Source organism: Calidris pugnax, unplaced genomic scaffold, assembly GCF_001431845.1.
Source record: "Calidris pugnax isolate Ruff unplaced genomic scaffold, ASM143184v1 scaffold14, whole genome shotgun sequence".
NCBI classification, from domain to species: domain Eukaryota; kingdom Metazoa; phylum Chordata; class Aves; order Charadriiformes; family Scolopacidae; genus Calidris; species Calidris pugnax.
Window position 1 is genome coordinate 14,949,703 of NW_015090793.1, and position 18,852 is coordinate 14,968,554.

General features: G+C 46.3%; 1 protein-coding gene across 7 annotated transcripts in view; it reads right to left on the minus strand.

Annotated features, from left to right (window-relative positions):
* Positions 1 to 6,443: 6,443 nt before the first annotated feature.
* DYSF (dysferlin) overlaps positions 6,444 to 18,852 on the minus strand; it is a 100,308-nt gene continuing 87,899 nt past the window's right edge. For all 7 annotated transcript variants that reach the window (XM_014935959.1, XM_014935963.1, XM_014935960.1 and 4 more), the window contains 5 exons: positions 18,533 to 18,632; positions 16,691 to 16,869; positions 15,863 to 15,972; positions 15,375 to 15,522; positions 6,444 to 9,546 (listed from right to left, as the gene is read on the minus strand). In XM_014935959.1, the coding sequence (XP_014791445.1) occupies positions 9,508 to 9,546; positions 15,375 to 15,522; positions 15,863 to 15,972; positions 16,691 to 16,869; positions 18,533 to 18,632 (576 nt within the window). In that variant the 3' untranslated portion in view covers positions 6,444 to 9,507. The remainder of the gene's footprint in view (positions 9,547 to 15,374; positions 15,523 to 15,862; positions 15,973 to 16,690; positions 16,870 to 18,532; positions 18,633 to 18,852) is intronic.

Genomic DNA, 18,852 nt, shown 5'->3' on the forward strand with positions numbered 1-18,852 from the left:
TTTTTTACTTGCAAAGAAAATCTTGGAATTTCAAATCCCTGATTACTCAGACAGCTAGGAAAGGAAAAAAAAAAAAAACACCAAACCAAATATTCTATTTTCTTTTCTCAGATTGCATAAATTCTAAAAAAAAGTAATGATTTTGAGGGGCCTGACTCCAGATTACTCACAGTCCCCGGGGAAATAAAGATGTGGTGGGCAGCAGTGCGTTACCATGGGGGGTGCTCCACCAGAGCTGGGTTGGGTGGCTTCTTGCTGGACTTTCAGCACTGAAGAAGTAGACTGCCACACTGGTGACCTTCCTGTCCCTCTAGAGTCACTGGGCAGCTCCATGTCCCCAGACAGATCCAGCCCACCACTTTGAGATGCTGTCTTCAGCTGCAGTGACTCATCCTGACAGGTGCCAATTGTTCTCTGTTGACTATAGAGGAAGACAATCAATCCAGGCTTTGTTTTCCAGCCTACAGCCATCTACATTGCAAGCAGATGACTCTTCCCACTGTGTTTTCATTGGCAAACACCGACCATAAATCTCTTGCTTGTTCAGGTTTTTTTTTCCCCCCTTTTCCATATCCACCAAATCCTATTTGTCTTTATTTGCTTCAGACAGAAGTACAACCTTGAGTCTGCTCCAAAGGACAAAAAAAAAAGGGGATAAAGAGCCTGCCGCCTCCTCCACCGGCTGCTGAGCCAGCCCCAGGCACTCGATCCAGTTTAAGTGCCCTGGCTTCATGCTTTTCATAAACATGGGATTATGCTGTTTCCAGAGAAAGCCACCAAAAGGTCCTATCATCCGGAGGTAGGAGAACAGATGAATTTCTTTCACACATGTTCTGAGAAGAAGGTTGAAGAGGGAAAGGGAAGCCAACTTTGTGAGAGCTGGGGCTTTCCTAATTTGTGAGGCTGTAATTCTCCACTTCTCCTGGGATGGCAGACTTTAATGAGATCTGGACACAAAGTGATGGCAAACCACAAGTGAAAAAGGAGGAGAAGAGGGAGGAGAGAGGGAGGAAAGACCAAAGAGAGGAGAAAAGCAAAAGTATAGCCAGGCCACACATAGCTTAGAGGAACACTTCTGCTCTCAGCAACTAACTGGACCTATGATTTGAAGGTGTCTCTACTGCCACAGGCCAGGACACATCCCAGCTCACCCCTCAGACCAGAGTCACCCTCTGTCCATGCTCTCAGTCTTCAGGCCCTTGCTAAAATGTTTCCTGAGCCTGAAAACCATAGCATTCTGGCTATGGGGAGCTAAAACATGGAGAACTTCAGTCTCTTCCTCACAGACGTGGTTGAGATGAAGACAAGCCTGGTTCATCCTACCCCAGGCACAGCATGGACCATTTGTACTACATCTGTAGCCCAAAGTGTGAACAAAAAGCACAAGGACCTTGAGATTCAGTGGGAAGACATTGCTGAAGACAAGGAAAGGAGACGCCATGACTTTACCACAGTGAGACAGATGTGGCTGAGACCTTTCTGTACCCTAAAATCTTGTGGGCGTGATGAAAAGGGCACAAGGCACTTCTTGTTGTGGTATTGATTTGATTCAAAGCCCGAGACCTTAATTCACTGATGTCCATGTTTTCTTTGCACAATTCTTTCATGACATGGCATGTAGGCAGTACCCTCCAGGCTTGAAGAACCATTTGTTCTCATCTCCTGCCTGTGATCCAGAAGGGGGGCAGAGAAGTGACAAAGGGTGTGTTAAACCCTGCAGCACCCATCCTCTTGTATAACTTGTTTTGCAATCATTTAGAATTCTATTTGTGACCTAATGGGAAAAGTCATTTCTCTACACAGAAATTCTCAGCCTCACTTACAGTCCTGTTCTGAGACTCTGCTTCGTCCTGTGGCTACTAATTCACACAAGGGTGCAAACATGCCAATGTGGATCACATTCATGTTTCCTTCCTTTCCTTGTTCTTGTTCCTCAGTCATAGTGTCCTAGAGTCATAGTATGAGGGGATAAGAAATTTTCAGTCCATGTTCTCCAGACTTGTTGATGGGATTCACTCAGCCACGAATAAACATCTCAGCTGGATCCCATCAGCTGCTAAAGACTGAACACAAAATGATTGCTCCAGGACTGTGAAGCAGGACAAGACACTTTGATGTCTTGACCCTGCACCAGCTAAGGACTGCAAATATTGCAAGGAGGGAATATGGTCCCCATTCCCGATGCTGATGCCCCTTCCCAGGAGGCCAAGGGAGAAGATGGTCTGTCTGTGCCCACTGCCTCGGGCGGGGTTTGGGCAGTGTGACAGTCATTCAGTCCTGGCTAAACAAAGCAGCAGCAGCTACAGCCACCCTTTGCTGGGGTTATTTTCTCATCTCATGGTCTGGATGAACATGTGTTTGGCCTGAAACTAAAGGTAGACATCTAGCACGCAGGTAGGGATGTGTGAGATGTTAGACTGAGCAGACGTCCATGGAAAGAGAGACAAGAGCCTGCGTACACAGAGCAAAAATGCCTGGTTGCTAAAAACAAACTGCTTGGGGTACAGCTTCCCACGGAGCCAGGAATCAAGGGGGCAATGAAAGCGCAGAGCATGGAGGAGAGCACAGAGCCTTGGTGGGTTTTCCTCATGCTGATCTGTTACTGACCTAAGTATTATCTTGAATATTATGACCTTACCTTAAGCATGTAATTCAGCGTTGCGACAGATTACAACTGGGTCTGTTTGCATTCCAAACCTGCTGCATCTTTCTCTGCAGCCAGCATCAGTCGATTTGAGCTCCTCTGAAGTTGAGCAGTATCAGAGCTGTGAGACACTGACTTTGCCTGTGACAGCAGGCTGCTGTGGCCAGGATGGATGAACAGAAAGCTTAAGCACCAGACCCTGAGGGCACAGACACAGCTGGTGGGTAGAGGTCCTCCAGGGACAGTGCCAAGGTAGAGCTGGCAGCGTGGCTCTATCTGTTTGTAAGGTGTCACAGGGAGCAGAGAGAAGATATGTAACCCATAAAACCTAATGCCTATGTAGAGAAAAATAGCTGTGGTTGTGCCACTGCTTTTCTCCAATATCCATTCAAAATATTGCCCAAGAGGAACAGTTTATTTTAGTTTTCTGGAGACAGTGACCATTTTTCTGCAGTGGTACAGCTCCTAGCACCAAGATGCCTGACTCCTGAATGAGCCTTCAGTAACATCTGCATGTGCAGCATTACTGTTTGTATTGTTACCATAGCATCAGTAACTGTAAAAATTAATGTTAAGCGCCCAATAGTTAGCATCCCTAGTTCTGATCTGGAGCTTTCCAGCAGAAAACCAGGTTAAGGTGCGCTTCTGCCTCCTCACCCTATCAGTGACTTGCACAGAACCAAAACACTTCAGTAGAAACAGTCTCTCTCACTCAAAACTTTAGCCCATGGCAGAGTTAAGCCACAGACAGCATCACTGACGCCTGGTCTCACCCCTGTGCCAATCTCACAGCTTTGCTGTGCTGAGCAAACCACGGACTTCACCAGCAGCATTGGAGAGGATCTTCATGGATGTGCAGGCTGTTGCTGCCCCAGGAGCTGCAGGAGGAGAAACTAGGACACCCATCGTGCAGTGCCAGGGAGCCTGTTCAACATGTCTGGTACAACTATACAGTTTTACTCCTAATGGACAAGGAGCCCTGACACTGCTCCGAGACAGGGACAGAGCAGCCAAGTGACATGGAGCCGAGCAGCCCGGGGTTCTCCCTGGAGTCAGCCCAAAGGCCACAGCACAGACCAAGTTGCACTCAAAGGTAAAAGAAAGCTTCACGCCACTGAGCCTGCTCTGCTGCAAAGCGTGTTTAAAGCATTGGTTATTTGAGGAGCCTGGGATGTGAATGAGAAAAGCAGACAGGGTAAAGAAAGCTCATTTTCCTTCTGGAAGCTGATGCACAGCAGAGACGAAGACACAGTAGTTTCACGCCCCATTGCTTGGGTGTCTCCATCCTCACTCAGTGCAGAGCAGAGCCCAGAAGGCACGATGCACAGATCATTCCCCAGGTGAATGATGTTTGGCTTGTCTAGGATGAAGAGAGACTGCAGCCACATGGATGGGGCTAGCAGCTGTCCCGGCAGCGATGCCACAGTGCTATCCATGGAGAAGGCTGATAGAAAGCTCAAGCTATCAGTCCAGGATCTCCAGAGCCAAAGGAGCAGCCTTTATAATTATCATAACCCCCTCTGTGCTTGCCTCTACCAGGGAGGACATTCCAGGGCCAGTAAACAGCCTTCCATGTCTGGGACTATTTTAAGGGATTAGACCTCAAATTAAGACTGAAATGAGTTGTGTCACTTGAGGTTAGGACTATCTCTACTTTTCCATTGGAAGATTAATGGGCTTTGGGGCCAGGAGGCCACAATGGTGTTCTCTACAGATCATCCTATTAGGTCAACTCTCCTGACCTCCAATGCACCAGGCATTTTCCCATCCTGTCAGCAGGTAATGAGCAAAACCAATCGCAGGCCCCATCCACAGGGGTTAAACCAACAAACACAACTGCTAGCAGCTTCGCAAAGCATTTTTATGGATGCGCCTTGACCTGGTTCCCACCCCTTTTCTGCCTCCCCCCTGCACCCCCCCCTCCCCTCAAACCACTTCATTGCAAGCCACCCTCTGGGTGGAAACCTCTCTCTTCTGAGCAAATAAGACCAGGAAATGAATACAAAATTATTACTGTTCAAGAGAAAAATCAGTTCAGCTCTTTTTGCTAGATTTTTCTGAATGTGCCAGCCAGCCTGGTAGAGGTTAAGGGAGTTCAGCCCCTATGCGGGGTGGCAGCTTTCCAGCTTCCCGTCTCGCTGCCCTATGGCTTGTGGGGCTGAGCCCAGGCAGTGTGAAACACAACAGGGTGTTGTCAGGGCATCCCTGAAGGAGCTCACACACTTCATAACTCCAGCCTTAAATTATATATAACATCAAGTTGGAGGCTGAAGAAATAGTAGGAAAAAAAAAAAGCGCATCACAAAAGTGTTCAAGCAGCGGAACATTTTGCAATTAACTTTTGCACGCATCCATGCACGGGCAGGCAAAGGCATACAGGCAAGATCCGTCCTCTCATCTCCTGCCACCCACTCCTTCCCAGCGAGGATCTTGTGCCTTCAGCATGGTGACATGGTTGGTCCCCCTCTGGGACTGCCCACTGATGTGTGGGGTGTAAGATGCTGCAGTGGGGCTTGGCAGACTGGGTTTGGATGATGCCAGCTCAGGGTGCCCGCTCAAACCCCTGTGTCTTCCTCAGATGAAGTCTAGGGCATTTGGGCCTCCCCATGCCCTGCCTCTCTAAATCCCAGACACAATCCAAAACATGATGTAGTGGAGGGGGCCTCCTGCGCCAAAGCAGGGAGTGCCCATCTGCACCCTCCCAGAGCAATGGAAAGGCATTTGGGGATTCAGGGACAAACGGCCCCAATCCCAACAGCAAATCTCTCTGCATACCTGGAGTGTCTCCTTGCAACAGCCTGTTGGTACTGAACAGCTCCAAAAGATGTTAGAGAATTAATCCTTGGGTCACTCTGGATGATGGCTGTGTTGGCTGGATGAACCTTTCCCTCTAGGGAAGAAACAGACCCAGGCTCAAAGGGTTTTTGAATGAAGTCAGGTTGTTTTTTGAGTGAAGTCCAGAAACAGAAAGAGGAGCAGAGACAGGCAGAAGAAGGGCCCTCACTTGGTCCGAGACCTGCCAGGGCTGAGTCCTGAGAATATCTGGATATTTGCATTCCAGTAGCTCAGGCCCATCCTAATGTACATCTGCACAGGCATGGATCAGACAGGTGGGGTGAACTCTTTCTGCCTTCCCTACTGCAGCAGGAGGTGAAATTTGTGGGATTCTTTTGCCCTCTCCCCCAGCCATCCACCCTCCTCTCCAGCAAGCCCTGGCTTTCAACGGGCATATTTTGGGTGTTCAGGTCTGTAAATGAAGTGGGAAGCAACATCTTTGCAAGTGACTCACCAGAAAAATGCTGGAGGTTGACTGCCCAAAGCCATGGACAATATGAGCTCCCCGTGGCTCCTTCACCAAACCTGCTCGCATGAGTGTGTCTCCTGCTGGCCCATGGACGCTCCAGATCACAGATCAGCCTTCTGAGCCAGTATACATGGTCTCAGTTTCACAGGACAAGGTGTGTGATCCCCATGTAAAGCCTTCATGGTGTCATAGATCAGGGAACCTTCAGGGGACCACGCACATTGTCACAGCTGGGTCATTCCACTGTTCTGCAACAGAGCATCTCAGGTAGAAAATGCAGCTGGCAGATGTACATGTGGCTACGTTACCCAGGAGCATTCCAGCCCCCGTCCCACGTCTGTCCTCCCTTCTTCACATTTTCAGAGAGGTGAGAAAATAAGAGCACAGCAACCACCTCTTCCCTGTCTCGTTCCTTCCAGCTGCATTTTTGCATCCCCACACCAAAGAGGGAGGGTGCTGTAATTCTATCAACACAATAAAACACACCAGGAAGCAGAAGGTTTCAGAGCTTTTCATTTGTAACCACAGTGCATTTTGCATTATTGTATATAAGGCATAGACAGGTGATATATACGTCTTCCAGCCATTTCAAACCCCTGAATAACAGGGAGACACAGGGAATACTTTACACAGATCCTACCTGCTGGCTGGATTTTGTGGAGAGACAGAACCAAGCTACGGAGCGCCCACAGTCAGGCAAACAGATGGATATGGCTGTTCAAGCAGTAATGCAAATGGGACTAAGTTGGTGTTTTCAGACACTCAGACCTGCTTTTACCCACCACAGCCCCACAGAGTCTCCTTGGCATGAAAACTGGCCCTGCAGCCTGGGCTGGGAGCACAGAGGATTGCATGCAGGGGTGTAACCCCTTCCTCTTCCTTATGCAGCTGAATGCCCTGGATCCTGCTCTCCCATCTTGATGACCCACTCTGATTTGTCAAGAAAGAGCTGTTGGTAAGTGCTGGGGAATTAAATCTGGTTTATTACTGGTAAAGGCTCTGAAGAGGTAACACATGAGTGTGTTTTGGTAAGGTTAATTGTTTCTGCTGGGATAGACAGTGGTTGTTGTGGTAGGATGGGTGATGAGCACCCAGATATAAGCAGTGCTTTGCACTCAAGCATGAGTCACTCATCTCTTTGGGGCTCTTGGCACCAAGATTTTGTTTCTGAAACAAGTTGGGGTCACAGACCAATAATGCCGAGACGGGAAATTTCACAGTCATTGCAAACCAAAGAAAGGAAGTTAAATACTGAGCCTGATTTCCCACCACAGATAGGAGAGCAAAGCAAGCCAGCACTCAGCAAGATATGCAGACACCCCCCTGGCAGAGCTGGGTCATGGTGGAAGAGGTGCAAGGACCAGCCACACCAACATTTTCATAAAATATAAACCCCAAAACTCATTAAGAAAGGTGTAAACACAAGCAACTTTTGCCCTCCGCTCACCAGATCCTCAGGGAGAAAGCATTACAGAAAATTTGACCAAGACCTGGTAGTTTGATAGTGGCTAATAAATGGGGGTGTGGATGCAAATGAGCCTGGGAGGCTTCTAGGAAAAAACTGAACAAATGCAAAATGAAGCATTTAACTGTGCCGGTAAAATGAAACACCCACCCTGGGGCATGCAAGTCCAGAGCCAACTTCACTGCTTAAGCTTTTGGGAACGGGATGCTGGATCAGCCAAACCTCAGCAGCAAGGACGGGTTTTTATAGCTGCATGTTCTCCATGTCAAAGACACTGTCTTCACACATGGGAGTGAGCTGCCCTGTGCAGTCTGGGTGCTGTTACAGTACTGAATAATAAAGGATTTAATGCTCAATGCATTACATCCCAATCCAGCAAAGCAATTAGGCGTGTGCTTTTTTTCCCTGCTTTCTGCTAAGCACAGGCTTAAGTGCCTTGCTGGAGCAGGACAGGAGCTTACATTAGCACAGTTTGTCCTGAGAACCTCTGATCCCCCAGGATCACTTTTCACTGCTACTTGCTCTCACATGTCATGCTGAGAAGCAACAGCTCCAGGGGACAAATGAAACCGAGGAAGACATGTCTCATCCTGCTGAAGGGCAGCAGGGAAAGACCTATTTATCGTCAGAGGGACTGTAGCAAAAGTCATGCTGTGCCAGAGCAGCAGGACTGCTGTCTCTCAAAGGGACATGTGCTTTCATGCTTAATGGCCCTATGCTGGTAGATGGTTTCTTGCAGGATGAGTGGATGCAGGATGAAAATTTGAGACTGTTTTGATTAGCATCATGACATCAGCCAGCACGACAAAACCCCAGAAATCCCCTTAGTCCATACCACTCCATCCAATCGCACCAGCACAGAGACAGACGGAGAACAGGAGGGAATAAAAAACAGCAGAAATGTCCCAACACTGCCATCCCAGTCCTGTCACAGCTGCCATTTGCTCATCAGGAGGCTGAGCAAGACCTGTGGGATGCGTCTCACAATAATTTGTTTGCCAAGCAGAAAACAAACCAGCCCACTTCCAAAGGTGCGGGTTATCTGCCTCATCAGCTCCCACCAGCAGTGAGTTTCACAGCTTACACTGCACTCTGGTTCATACTGTTTTGCTTAAGCATGTTTGGGAGCACAAGAGAAGAAAGGCTAATTCACTGAACTGTGGCCGCAGGGGTTGCATATAGTAGGAGAGGAGAAAAGCAGAGTCCACCTGCACTGCTTTGCTCCTGGCATTGTTCTTAGGGCAGGGGCTCAGCCCAGCTCTACATTGTCTGCCCTAACAGCACTGGTTTTGAAGGGTGGCACGTGGGACTGTAGAGGTGAAAGAGCAGCTCAGAGGGAAAACAAGGTCCAAAAAACATAAGCCAGATTGTGCAGTCATTCATGAATGCAAATTTCAATGGGGTTTGGGATTTAGCAATTACCACCAACTCCTGCCCAGTTTTTGCATCTCAGCCTCTTCCCTGGGTCCTGTATCTGGTTTCTGCTCACTTTGGAAAGGCAACATCTCAGCCCATGGTTTCAGGCTGTGCAGTATATTTCTTCTTCAGTAGAGATATATAAACAAGATAACATGCATTGCACAGCAAAGGAAAACTGAGGCTTGTTCAGAGTGCAAAGAAAATTGTGCTCAGAACCTGAGAGATTTTGGCTTGCACGTGCTGCCTATGCCAGCAGCCCATAACTTCTCTGCTAAGGTCTGCAACATCTTTGTGTGCCCACAGACTATAAATGAAAAGGTCCTTTTCTTCTCCACCTTTTTCAGTTTTGCACTGGTATTCAAGCTCCACAAATCAGAGCAGCTTAACCAAGAAAAAAAAAAAAAAAAAAAAGGAGACAACAGACAAAGAAGTAAAATAAGAAATATTTCAGAATTGCTATTTTTTACGTGCTGCTTCTGAGGTGTGTGCTGTAGGTGGGACTCTGCATACTGCATCAGGGTAAATTGTATCATCATTTTTTGTAGCAGCCGAGGGCCTGAGGGAAGCTGTTCCTTCTCCGTCTCCACCTGCGGATGTGATCCAGTGCAGAGCCACAACTTCTTTCCAAAATCTTCAGGCAGGCACTGGACCTGTGTGGCATCTTCCAGCACAGCTTCAGTTGAAAGGTTTCACCAGTTTCATAGCAGCATAGTTCTAGAGGGATGGAAAAACAAGGGAAAGAAAGGTTGATTTGAAGCAGGTACAGGAGGTACTGCAGATGAGCCTGCATTCAGGGCAAGCATGATGGCCAAGCTCAGAGCCCCAGCCTGCAGAGACCAGCAAGCACTAAGTGCATGCCTGTTAGCACGGATGGTAGAAAGCCCACACATGAGAAAACGGGTCTTGTCTTCTTCCAGTAGAGGCTACTGGTCACAAGCAGCAAGCACCAGGAGTCACTCCTGGACTTCAATTGTTCTTTTCACCAAGTTTTTAAGATAAATTTCCTGCTCTTCATACCCTTGCGAGAACTTTGGCATCTTACCACAGCACCATCCCTGTGCCCACATGCCTTTCTTGCAGGTGAGGAGACACATCCAGCTCTTCTCTGAGTTTCCCCAGCCTCCCTCTCTCCTCTGCATCCTGGTGCCCCTTCCGCTCTGCTCTCTCTTTGTGCTACTCCCCCACAAACCCACAGGGCTCTATTCACTACCCATGCCTTGACTTCATCCTTATGGCTCCTTCTCCCCATGATCCCCCCAAAACTGGTGACCTCATCTGCTCTGCCTATTGGGTTGGACCCTTGAAAACAGGCCCTGGCGCTGGTCCCCAGGCATCCGCCAAGTTGTGCCTTGACATTTTCTGGAGAGAGCTGCTTTTCACAGGCCAAAATCTGCGCCCAGGATCATGCCAGCAATCAGTCGCTCTGAACAGCAAGAGGATGGCTCTCCAGCCCTGCCTCATCCTGATTTAGTTTCTTAGTACAAACCTAGCCTGCAGGTCCATGGACTAGCTCCAAAGAATCTGCCAAAGACAATCAAGAAAAGGCAAACCAATTGTTGATTTCTTTTTTCTCCTCTGCCTTTTCTGCATCCCTTAATGCCTCAGCCATCTGTTTCAGCATCAGCCTTTGGTGTGGTTTTTGTCCCTAAAAGCAGACATCCCAGGCAAGACCTTCCTGTGCCTGTTTTCTGGGATCTGTACAGTCCCTGTTATTCCACGGTGAAGTATGGGGCTGCCACGGAAAATGAGGTGTCACAGTATTTTAGCCTATTATATGTGCAATTCCTTCCTTGAAAGAAGATGACAGCGCTGTGAAAAAGAATAAGCTGTGTAACACTGCTTATCAAGACCACAATGAAAATACAGACGAAGATGCATGGTTAGGTCATTTGGAAACAGCTATATTTAAAGTAGCTCTGATTCAAACCCCCACGACCACATACTAGCCAGTTTGGAAGTCCCTCCCAAGCATATTGAATTTAATTGGTACAGGATGTTCTATCACTCTGTCACTTTGAAAAAACAACTTTGGAAACAAAGCATAATGTTCGTTACCAGCAAGATCTTTGGAGGAATGGGGAAAAAAGAGGAAAAAAAAAATACAACAGAAGTAAAGTCTGACCAAAGGCATCTTGATAAATTACAACGTGTAGCAAATTATAAGGCAGTTTGCCAACTGAGGATTTCTAATAATGCCATAAATCACGCAAGCAAAGTTAGGGCAGTTTACCAGAAGTCATTAGAAAAGCCTCCAGTGACATATAGCCTTCGAATTAATTATCCATCCATTTGTCTTTCAGAGTCTATCCTCCAAAATACTCCTATTTTTTATGATTTGACTGGTTGCATTCTGGAGGGTAGCAAGCTTTCTGTCCAGCTATGAATTTGTATTAAGGAAGTGTTGAAAGCCAAGCAGGATTATCAATCAGCGCAGAAAGCAAGCTGTAATTAGAATTAATGGCAATGGAAGCAACACTGGGCTTGCAGAACACAAATAGAGCTTTAAAAGGTAGTAAACATTTTCATGGTGCTGCAAAGCAGAGCTGGCTCCAGCTGGAAGTAGCATTACATTTTTCTACGGTGGTAGCCACTGAAATCTTTACAATAATCTCTACTTTGGGGAGTTAACTTAACCTCTGTATTCCCTACACATTACGGATGCAGAAGCTCAGGCTGGACTTTCATAACCTTTTTTTCTGACCTTGTGTCTGGCCCAAGACTTTCACTCAACTGTCCCCATAGCAGAAGGCAGAGCTCTTCTCAGCTATGGCAATGTCAGATGAGAAGTCCATCAAAGTCACTGGACCTTTCCAAAAAGCCCCACAGCGTGCCGTAAATGAGCACTGCTGGACAGGAGCATGGGATGGAACCAGAGCATATCTGGTAGAAAGACATTCAATCTTGATACGGGGACGCCATGAGCAATGATGAATTTACCACAACCTTTGGCAAATTTTTGCAATGGTTAATTACCCTTCGTCTCAAAAATTAGCATCCTATTTCCACTGGAACAGTTCCTCTAGCTTCAGCCTCCAGCTACTGGGTCTCATTATACTTTAGTCTGTTGTTTAAGGGCTCTTCTGATGTCAAGTTAAATCTAAGGACCATCTGAGGAAATCATATAGGAAATATCCAGGGAATGAAGTTCCCAGAGTCCTAGCTCGTACAGACCATAATGACAACCACTTTGCAAAGAAAGCTAAGGCAAACCAGTGAGTAATCTGACACTAAGACTGGGTGGAAGAGCTCAAGTGAAAAAATTAAGAACCTCAGAATATCAGATTTTCAACATTTTTTCCCATTTCTGTAAAACTAGACAACTTTATTTTATGGAAATCTGCAATACCATGCAGTTTTCCACCCAAAACCAAAAAGCTTTTCAGTTGGAAATGGCCTCTCACCCACTAAAACAAGTTGCTCTGTAAACAGTTGCGCTAATGATGACTGATTTCTTATGGACTTGTGCCTAAATTTCCCGTACTGCAGTACTCCTAGCTCCCCTTGGGTCCTGATGAACCTCCTCTTAATCCCAAAGCACTTCCAGACCCTTCCCCACTTCTGCAGATCTCCTCCTGCTCCTTTCAGGGACCCCAGATCCCACTGGGGCATCCACGGCACGTTCTCTGGCTGAAAAACAACTGCTGGTTGCACAAAGCTCCCCTGGGAAGGAGGCTTTGAAGAGGACCTGAGAGGAGGAATGGGACAATCTTTATTCCAGCCCATGATCAATCACATATACTCTGTGTCCTGAGGATGGGGGAAGCACAAAGGCATTGAATCTTCAAAGGTTTCTGATCCCCTGAAGTAGCTCTAAAGGCATATATATTTTGCAGAATACTGGCATATAATATTTTGCAGAATATTTTGTTTCTCACCTCAATAGGGAGAATACTTCCCTGGGATGTAAAGCATCTCTTGATGGGTATTCTGAACAAGACCGAGACATCAGCTTCTCTGTTTTCACTGAAAAGCCTGAACCACTGTTATTTGGGCATTACTGTCAAGAACCACAAGACAGACCTTCACCATTTCGGGTGGTAGCACACAGCTTTCAAATGGGACATTTGTTCTGACTCTCCAGCTACTCTGACCACAAAGCTGGGACTGTGGCTAGAAGCTTTCAGCACTGTAGGACAGCGGGAATAAATTAAGAAAAAAAATCCCATATTTGTACCAAGAGCTGATGAAAATACCCTGGGTTTGTTTTCAGGTGAGATTCTTGTCTGCCTGGAAGGCGATGAGGGGGGACTTATGTACAGTTAGTTAGCATAGCTCACAGGACCATTAGTTTTCCAGGGTGTATTTTGGATATATATTTCTCAGGTAGAAGATCTCTTCCTTTGGTATCCTCAGGCAGAGTACAAACAAGACACCTGAGTTAAAGGCAGGGCCCAGACTTCTCTGGCGGCATGTGGTGCGTGGTGCACAACACCCCCAGGTGGAGGGGCTGTATGAAAGGCATTCAGACTGACTGCAGACAGGTCCAGGGGCTCCTGCTGAGCCAAGGACCAGCTGCTGGAAAGCAATGACTGGAAGCACCCAGGAGGTCCCAGCGGAGGTCCCAACAAGCAGAAAGCTCTGGACAAGCTCTTCATGGAAGGCCATAGTGCAAAAGGGCAACAGAAGCAGAAAAATAATGACTTCACCTCTGAATGCACCAAGTAGCATCCCTGTTCCTTAACCTCTTCCTTCTCAGACTGATCTACGTAACCTATTGGATTCCCTTCAGGTTTCTCTCCCATCATCCACCTCTTTTCCCAGGATGAGAGGGGCAGGACACACATAAAACCCTCTATGTGCAGCGTGGGACCTCAAAATTGCATATGTAGTGGCAAGATTACATACACAGCATTAAATGCAGCAAGGTCCTTATTTTAAATGGGGCCTGATCATGCTCCTGGCACGCAAATCAGAACAGAAGTGAGGAGGGATTGTTTTTCCATGCATTTAGTCTGGGATGTAATGGTGAGCCCTGCCAAAGGTCAAGATGCCAGGGGCACCCTTCATAGCAAACCATCAGCAGCACAATTGCCAAATTTAGTGCCTGATGAAATGGGAAAAGAACTAAATCTCCAAGTAGATACAGAACCAGTGACCTCAAAAATCTAGGGGAAGCTGGCCAAATACATAAAACCAGAAAAATTCCATGAAACATGGCCTTACTTTTTCAAAATATGACTAAAAATTGACCCGACCAAAATGAAATTAAATACAACAACATTTAGCTAGGGAGCAGGGAAAAATCCCAAGTAATAATGAGTGTAAATCAATATTTATAGTTTGCGAATTTTTCTTCTCTCAACGTTGTTTTTTTGTGATACCACTGGAACGAATGCAAAGCCACTGCAGCTTCAGGGAAACACTGAGTTCTTGGTCGAAAAGGCCTGGTTTATGCTACTTGACACAAAGGGGAGTCTCCACGAGTAGCTCCAAGTAAAGGGCAGGGAGGAGGCAATGCAGCAGTAATCTGCACTTATACAATATTTCCTCCTTCATACTACTTAGCACCTCAGGAATCACATCTCCAGCAGGAGAAGTATTCCAGTTCCTCCCATGGATATGAGGATAGAAAGATGGGGAGAGCCATGACCTAATTCCGTCCACTTTTTTCTAGACGGGAACAACCAAGCATGCACGACTTGAAATCATCTGAAAGTGATTACGATGGCGAGGAGAAATTCCACACCTCGCTTTTCAGTTGCACATTGCAAGCACACAAAGCCATCTGCAAAAGGCAGCCACGTTCTCTCACATGAAGTTATAAATTACCACAATGAGTTCTTTTCTTAAAAAAAAAAATAAAAAATCATATACAAGAAGTAGAATTTGTTAAGTGCTGGAAAGAGAGAGGCGGGTCATTTTTCTTATCAGTCTGAGAGGGGGGGAAATGGCATCCAAGAGCCGGCATGAATTATTCCAGTGCCGTAGAAACAGAGGAGGATACAAAAACCCATCCCAAGCCAAACTGGAAGGCCAGGGCTCCTTTATTTATTTATTTTGTTTTGCCAGTGGAACTGACAGTAAGGTAAGAAAAAGCCACTTTCTTGATTAATGAGGTGAAAACCCTCCCTCTCATTTCAGACATTACATTGGTATAACATGCTCCAAGCCTTGATAACGAGAGACAGGGCTGCCCAAACGCCTATAAACTCCTCTGCATCTTTAAACAATTACAGACCAGTGTGGTTTTTTTGCCCTGTAAAATGCTTGCATTGCTAATTAGGCTGCGTGTTTGTCGAAGATTTTCCCACCAGTCCTGCAACACCTCCAACATCAGCTGCTTGAACTTCTTTGAAAACAATCAATTAGACGTGTATTAAAATGCAAAGAGGTAAGCACCTTGCAGTGAGTCTGTAGCAGAGACCAGAAACAGACTCTCTTTGTGACCCATCATGGTCCACCACGTTGTTCCCCAGGGAACAGCATGGGACCTTTGCAGCATAGGATCTCCTCTGTCAGCACAGAGGTTGCTCAGCCACAGAGACCTGGGGAACACCTAAGAACTTAGTCAGCCCCCCTGCCCTCTCTGGTACCCATCTTACCGGGAAGGCATAGATGAAGATTCCGAGGAAGAGCAGCAAAATGAAGAGCACGATGGCCAGGATAACCACCCACTTGTACCGCCGCCACAGGATATACTTCAGGGTCTTGTACGGGGAGGTGAACCACAGGAAGGAGGTCTCTGGGCGCCTGGAGCCAAACAAAGTTGAGATTACTTCCGAGTTTCACAGTAGTTTCACCTTCCCGGATTCCCAATCCCATGAGCAAGCCCTGGTGTAACACACTGGCTTTTCAACCTGCAAATCCACATCCCTCTTGGTAGACCATGTCAAATTCCCTCCTTGGTTGCCCAGACCAGCATCCCAGCCTCCCTGGATTGCCTCAGCTCATACAGTCTGAGAATCAGCAGTTCAGAAATGGAGCAAGCCCATTGCAGACAGCAGACCTCAAACAGGGAACCCAGATTTTCAATCTGCTCCTTGAGAATTCTGTGCCCCAGTGGTTACTTTTCCATTCAAAATGCTCTTACTTGGGGTCCTCCAGCTTGGGGTTCATATTTGGCTCATCCCGACCCATGCCAGCTGGCCGCTCTTCATGCTCTTGTTCTGCCACAATTTCCAAAGTCATTTCCAATTTGCCCTGTGTGGGTTAAACAAAAACAAACTTATAAACAATACAAAAAAAAAAACAAACAAAAGAAAAAAAAAAGGGGAGAGGTGAGAAATGAATGTGTGATGCAAAATACTGATTGGGGAAAGAAAAAGTTCTTTGAGCATAACCCAACACTACAAGCAAGGACCATGAGGAGCCCACTAAGAGTGGATTTAATCCAGATCCCTTACCTGTCCACTACAATACTCTCAGCAGATATCCCAGGACATTTCAAATGTCACTGACACCCAAGCTTAGGCAACTAACTTGAGGGTCATTTGCTGAATGACTTAATTCATTGTCTGTATTGAACAGTTGCCAAAGACTTCAACAGGGGCACATACACTTACATTTAAAAATGTAAGACCTTATAACGGCCTTCCAGTACCTGAAGAGAGCCTACAGGAGAGATGGAGAGGGACTGCTTATCAGGGAGTGGAGTGATAGGAGTCAAAGTAGGTGGCACATTCCAAAAACCACGTCAAAAATCCCACAGAAAAAATCATTTATTCTGAAGCATTTGCACGATGCTAGACAAATCCTGGAAAACATCGGACTGATAAAAGCTGGTCCAGTTTGTAAAATTTGCAGCCCAAGGCTGAGTTCCTTGCCCTTGCATGGCATCCTGCATGCGCTTGACTCAGCCACATCCCTCCTCAATGCTTTGAGTGAATCCCAAGTTAAACATGTGAAGAGGCCACCTTACCGCCAGGATCTTCTTTTGATCCTGCTCAGCAACACAAGGCCACCATCCCTTGACAGTTTTCTGCTCAAAGAGTGATACAAAGCGACTTGAAGACAAGGTGTCATCTACTAGCTCTAAGGAGCACTTCTCAGCAGTCTTGGCAGGTTTGGGCATCCTGTTAAGATCCATCTGAATGGAGCCTGCAAAGAGGAACATTACTGGGAAGACAACTCACTGTAACAGGCCCTCAAAATGGGGACTCTCCCTGAAGAAATATTCACTGTGGCATCCTCCTGACCTCAGGAAGCTTGGGCAGACACCCATACAGCAAGGTGGAGAGCAAGTTCAAGTGTAGCTCTATTTTCAAGCATAGTGCTAGTTTTAGTCAATAGCTCTGCCCTTAGGAGGACCTGAGCCATGAAGTCTTTCTAGAAGAGGCTGTAAAACATCTGCTGACTTACACAGCTATAACATTGGATAATTTGCACTGAAGTCAACCAGGCAGGCTGAGATTTTTAATGAAGACTAAGAGATTTTGGTGAAACTCAAATTGTACACGCCCACAGCCCAGTCAATATGAAAGCATTGGGCAGGAGGTTTGCAGATCTCCAAATAGGCTATTTTCTGGCCCCACCCAGGTGAGTAATTGCAGCAGACTAAATAGGAAGGATATCCCACTATATAAGCTATATATGATAGCTTCCTTCTCAGACAGAGTGATCCAGTAATTAGCACATATACCTAGCCTTTGGGAAACCTGAGCTCAGTTCTCCAAGTGTTAGTTGAAAGAGCCTGTATTTAATTTACATTGCTGCACTAATTTACGTTATGGTTGTGAATGGACAGGAACACACACAGGGTCTGGTCCTGTGGCTCAGTTGAGGGACAGGAGCTTTTTTTATTTTAATGCTGTGGACATTTCCACTTCAAACGGGGACAATATTCAATACTGTGTTTGCATTTGTAGCTTTTCTGTGCCACAGATTCTTGCAACCAATGACAATAACAGCACAGATCAGATTTGTTGTGAAACACTTTTGAGGTCCATTGATGAAAAGTGGTTTACAAAAGCCAAAGAGTGCTTTTGTTTGTTGGAATTTGAAAAGAATTAGGGTTGGCAGCCAAGAGCTCATGATGTGCAGAGCCAGAACTGGAAAATACACCTTGGAGAGGTTATTTTGGCACTCAGCTGATGTAATTAATCAAAGACAAGATTTAAAAGGATCTTGATCACATACTTCCTTAGTGAAGCTTTTGATGTTTGAATTTTTTTTTTTAGTGACAAAAAGAAAAGTAGGACAAGATTCAATCAAAAAAACCATAATGCTGGAGCCTCCAGCTTCTGCACAGATAATCTGCAGCATGGCTCTGCTATCCTTCCTATTAGATGTTTTTGTTTACTTTTTTCTTGGCTTAAACCTATATTTCTGGGGAAATCACTGAATAAGGCAAGTGTTGGATCGAGCTGTGTTCATGTCCAAACAGCCCAGGTAAGGCAAGTCAAGACAGTGATCCTGCCTGGTGGTCTCAGCTCAAATACACAGTTACCCCTGATGAGCACATTTCAGCACAGACTCAGCTGAGTCACAGAGAATTGGGGCCTTCCTGGAAGGTGGTGACCTGTTGGATTTGATGATGCTCTCAACATTATGTCAGCCCAGGAACAGGCTGCTGCAGGCTGGGACTGGAAATCTGCCTAATACAAACCACTTATCATCAGTCCTGAACTTAAGCTGACGCTGAATCCTGTTCAGTGGCTTAAACTGGTCGTTACACTTTCTTCTAATCCTGAAATGATTCAATATTTTTTTTCCTTCCTGTCTGCATCAGCAGGAATGGAGACAAAAAAATCTCCCGACTTACCCAAATAGTCATCGAAAGAGAACTTGTCATTGTCCCAGATCTGGAAGATAAGCTGTGGTGGAATCTTATTTTCTGTCTTGTCCAAGCTCCAGAAGTGCTCCTAAAATCACACCGGAAAAGAAACCAAGGAAAAATGAATGGCTCATTAGTAGAAGTGGGCAGAGCCTGGCTACTCTCATCTCACAACAGTAGAAGTCCTGTAACATAGTGCTCTTGGTGTGTCCTGCTCCAGTTCTGCAGGGCCAGAGCCACAGCAGGACAGCGCTGGCTTTGGTCGGTTCTTGGATAAGGATGCTCCGTGGAAAACCCAAGATGCTTCT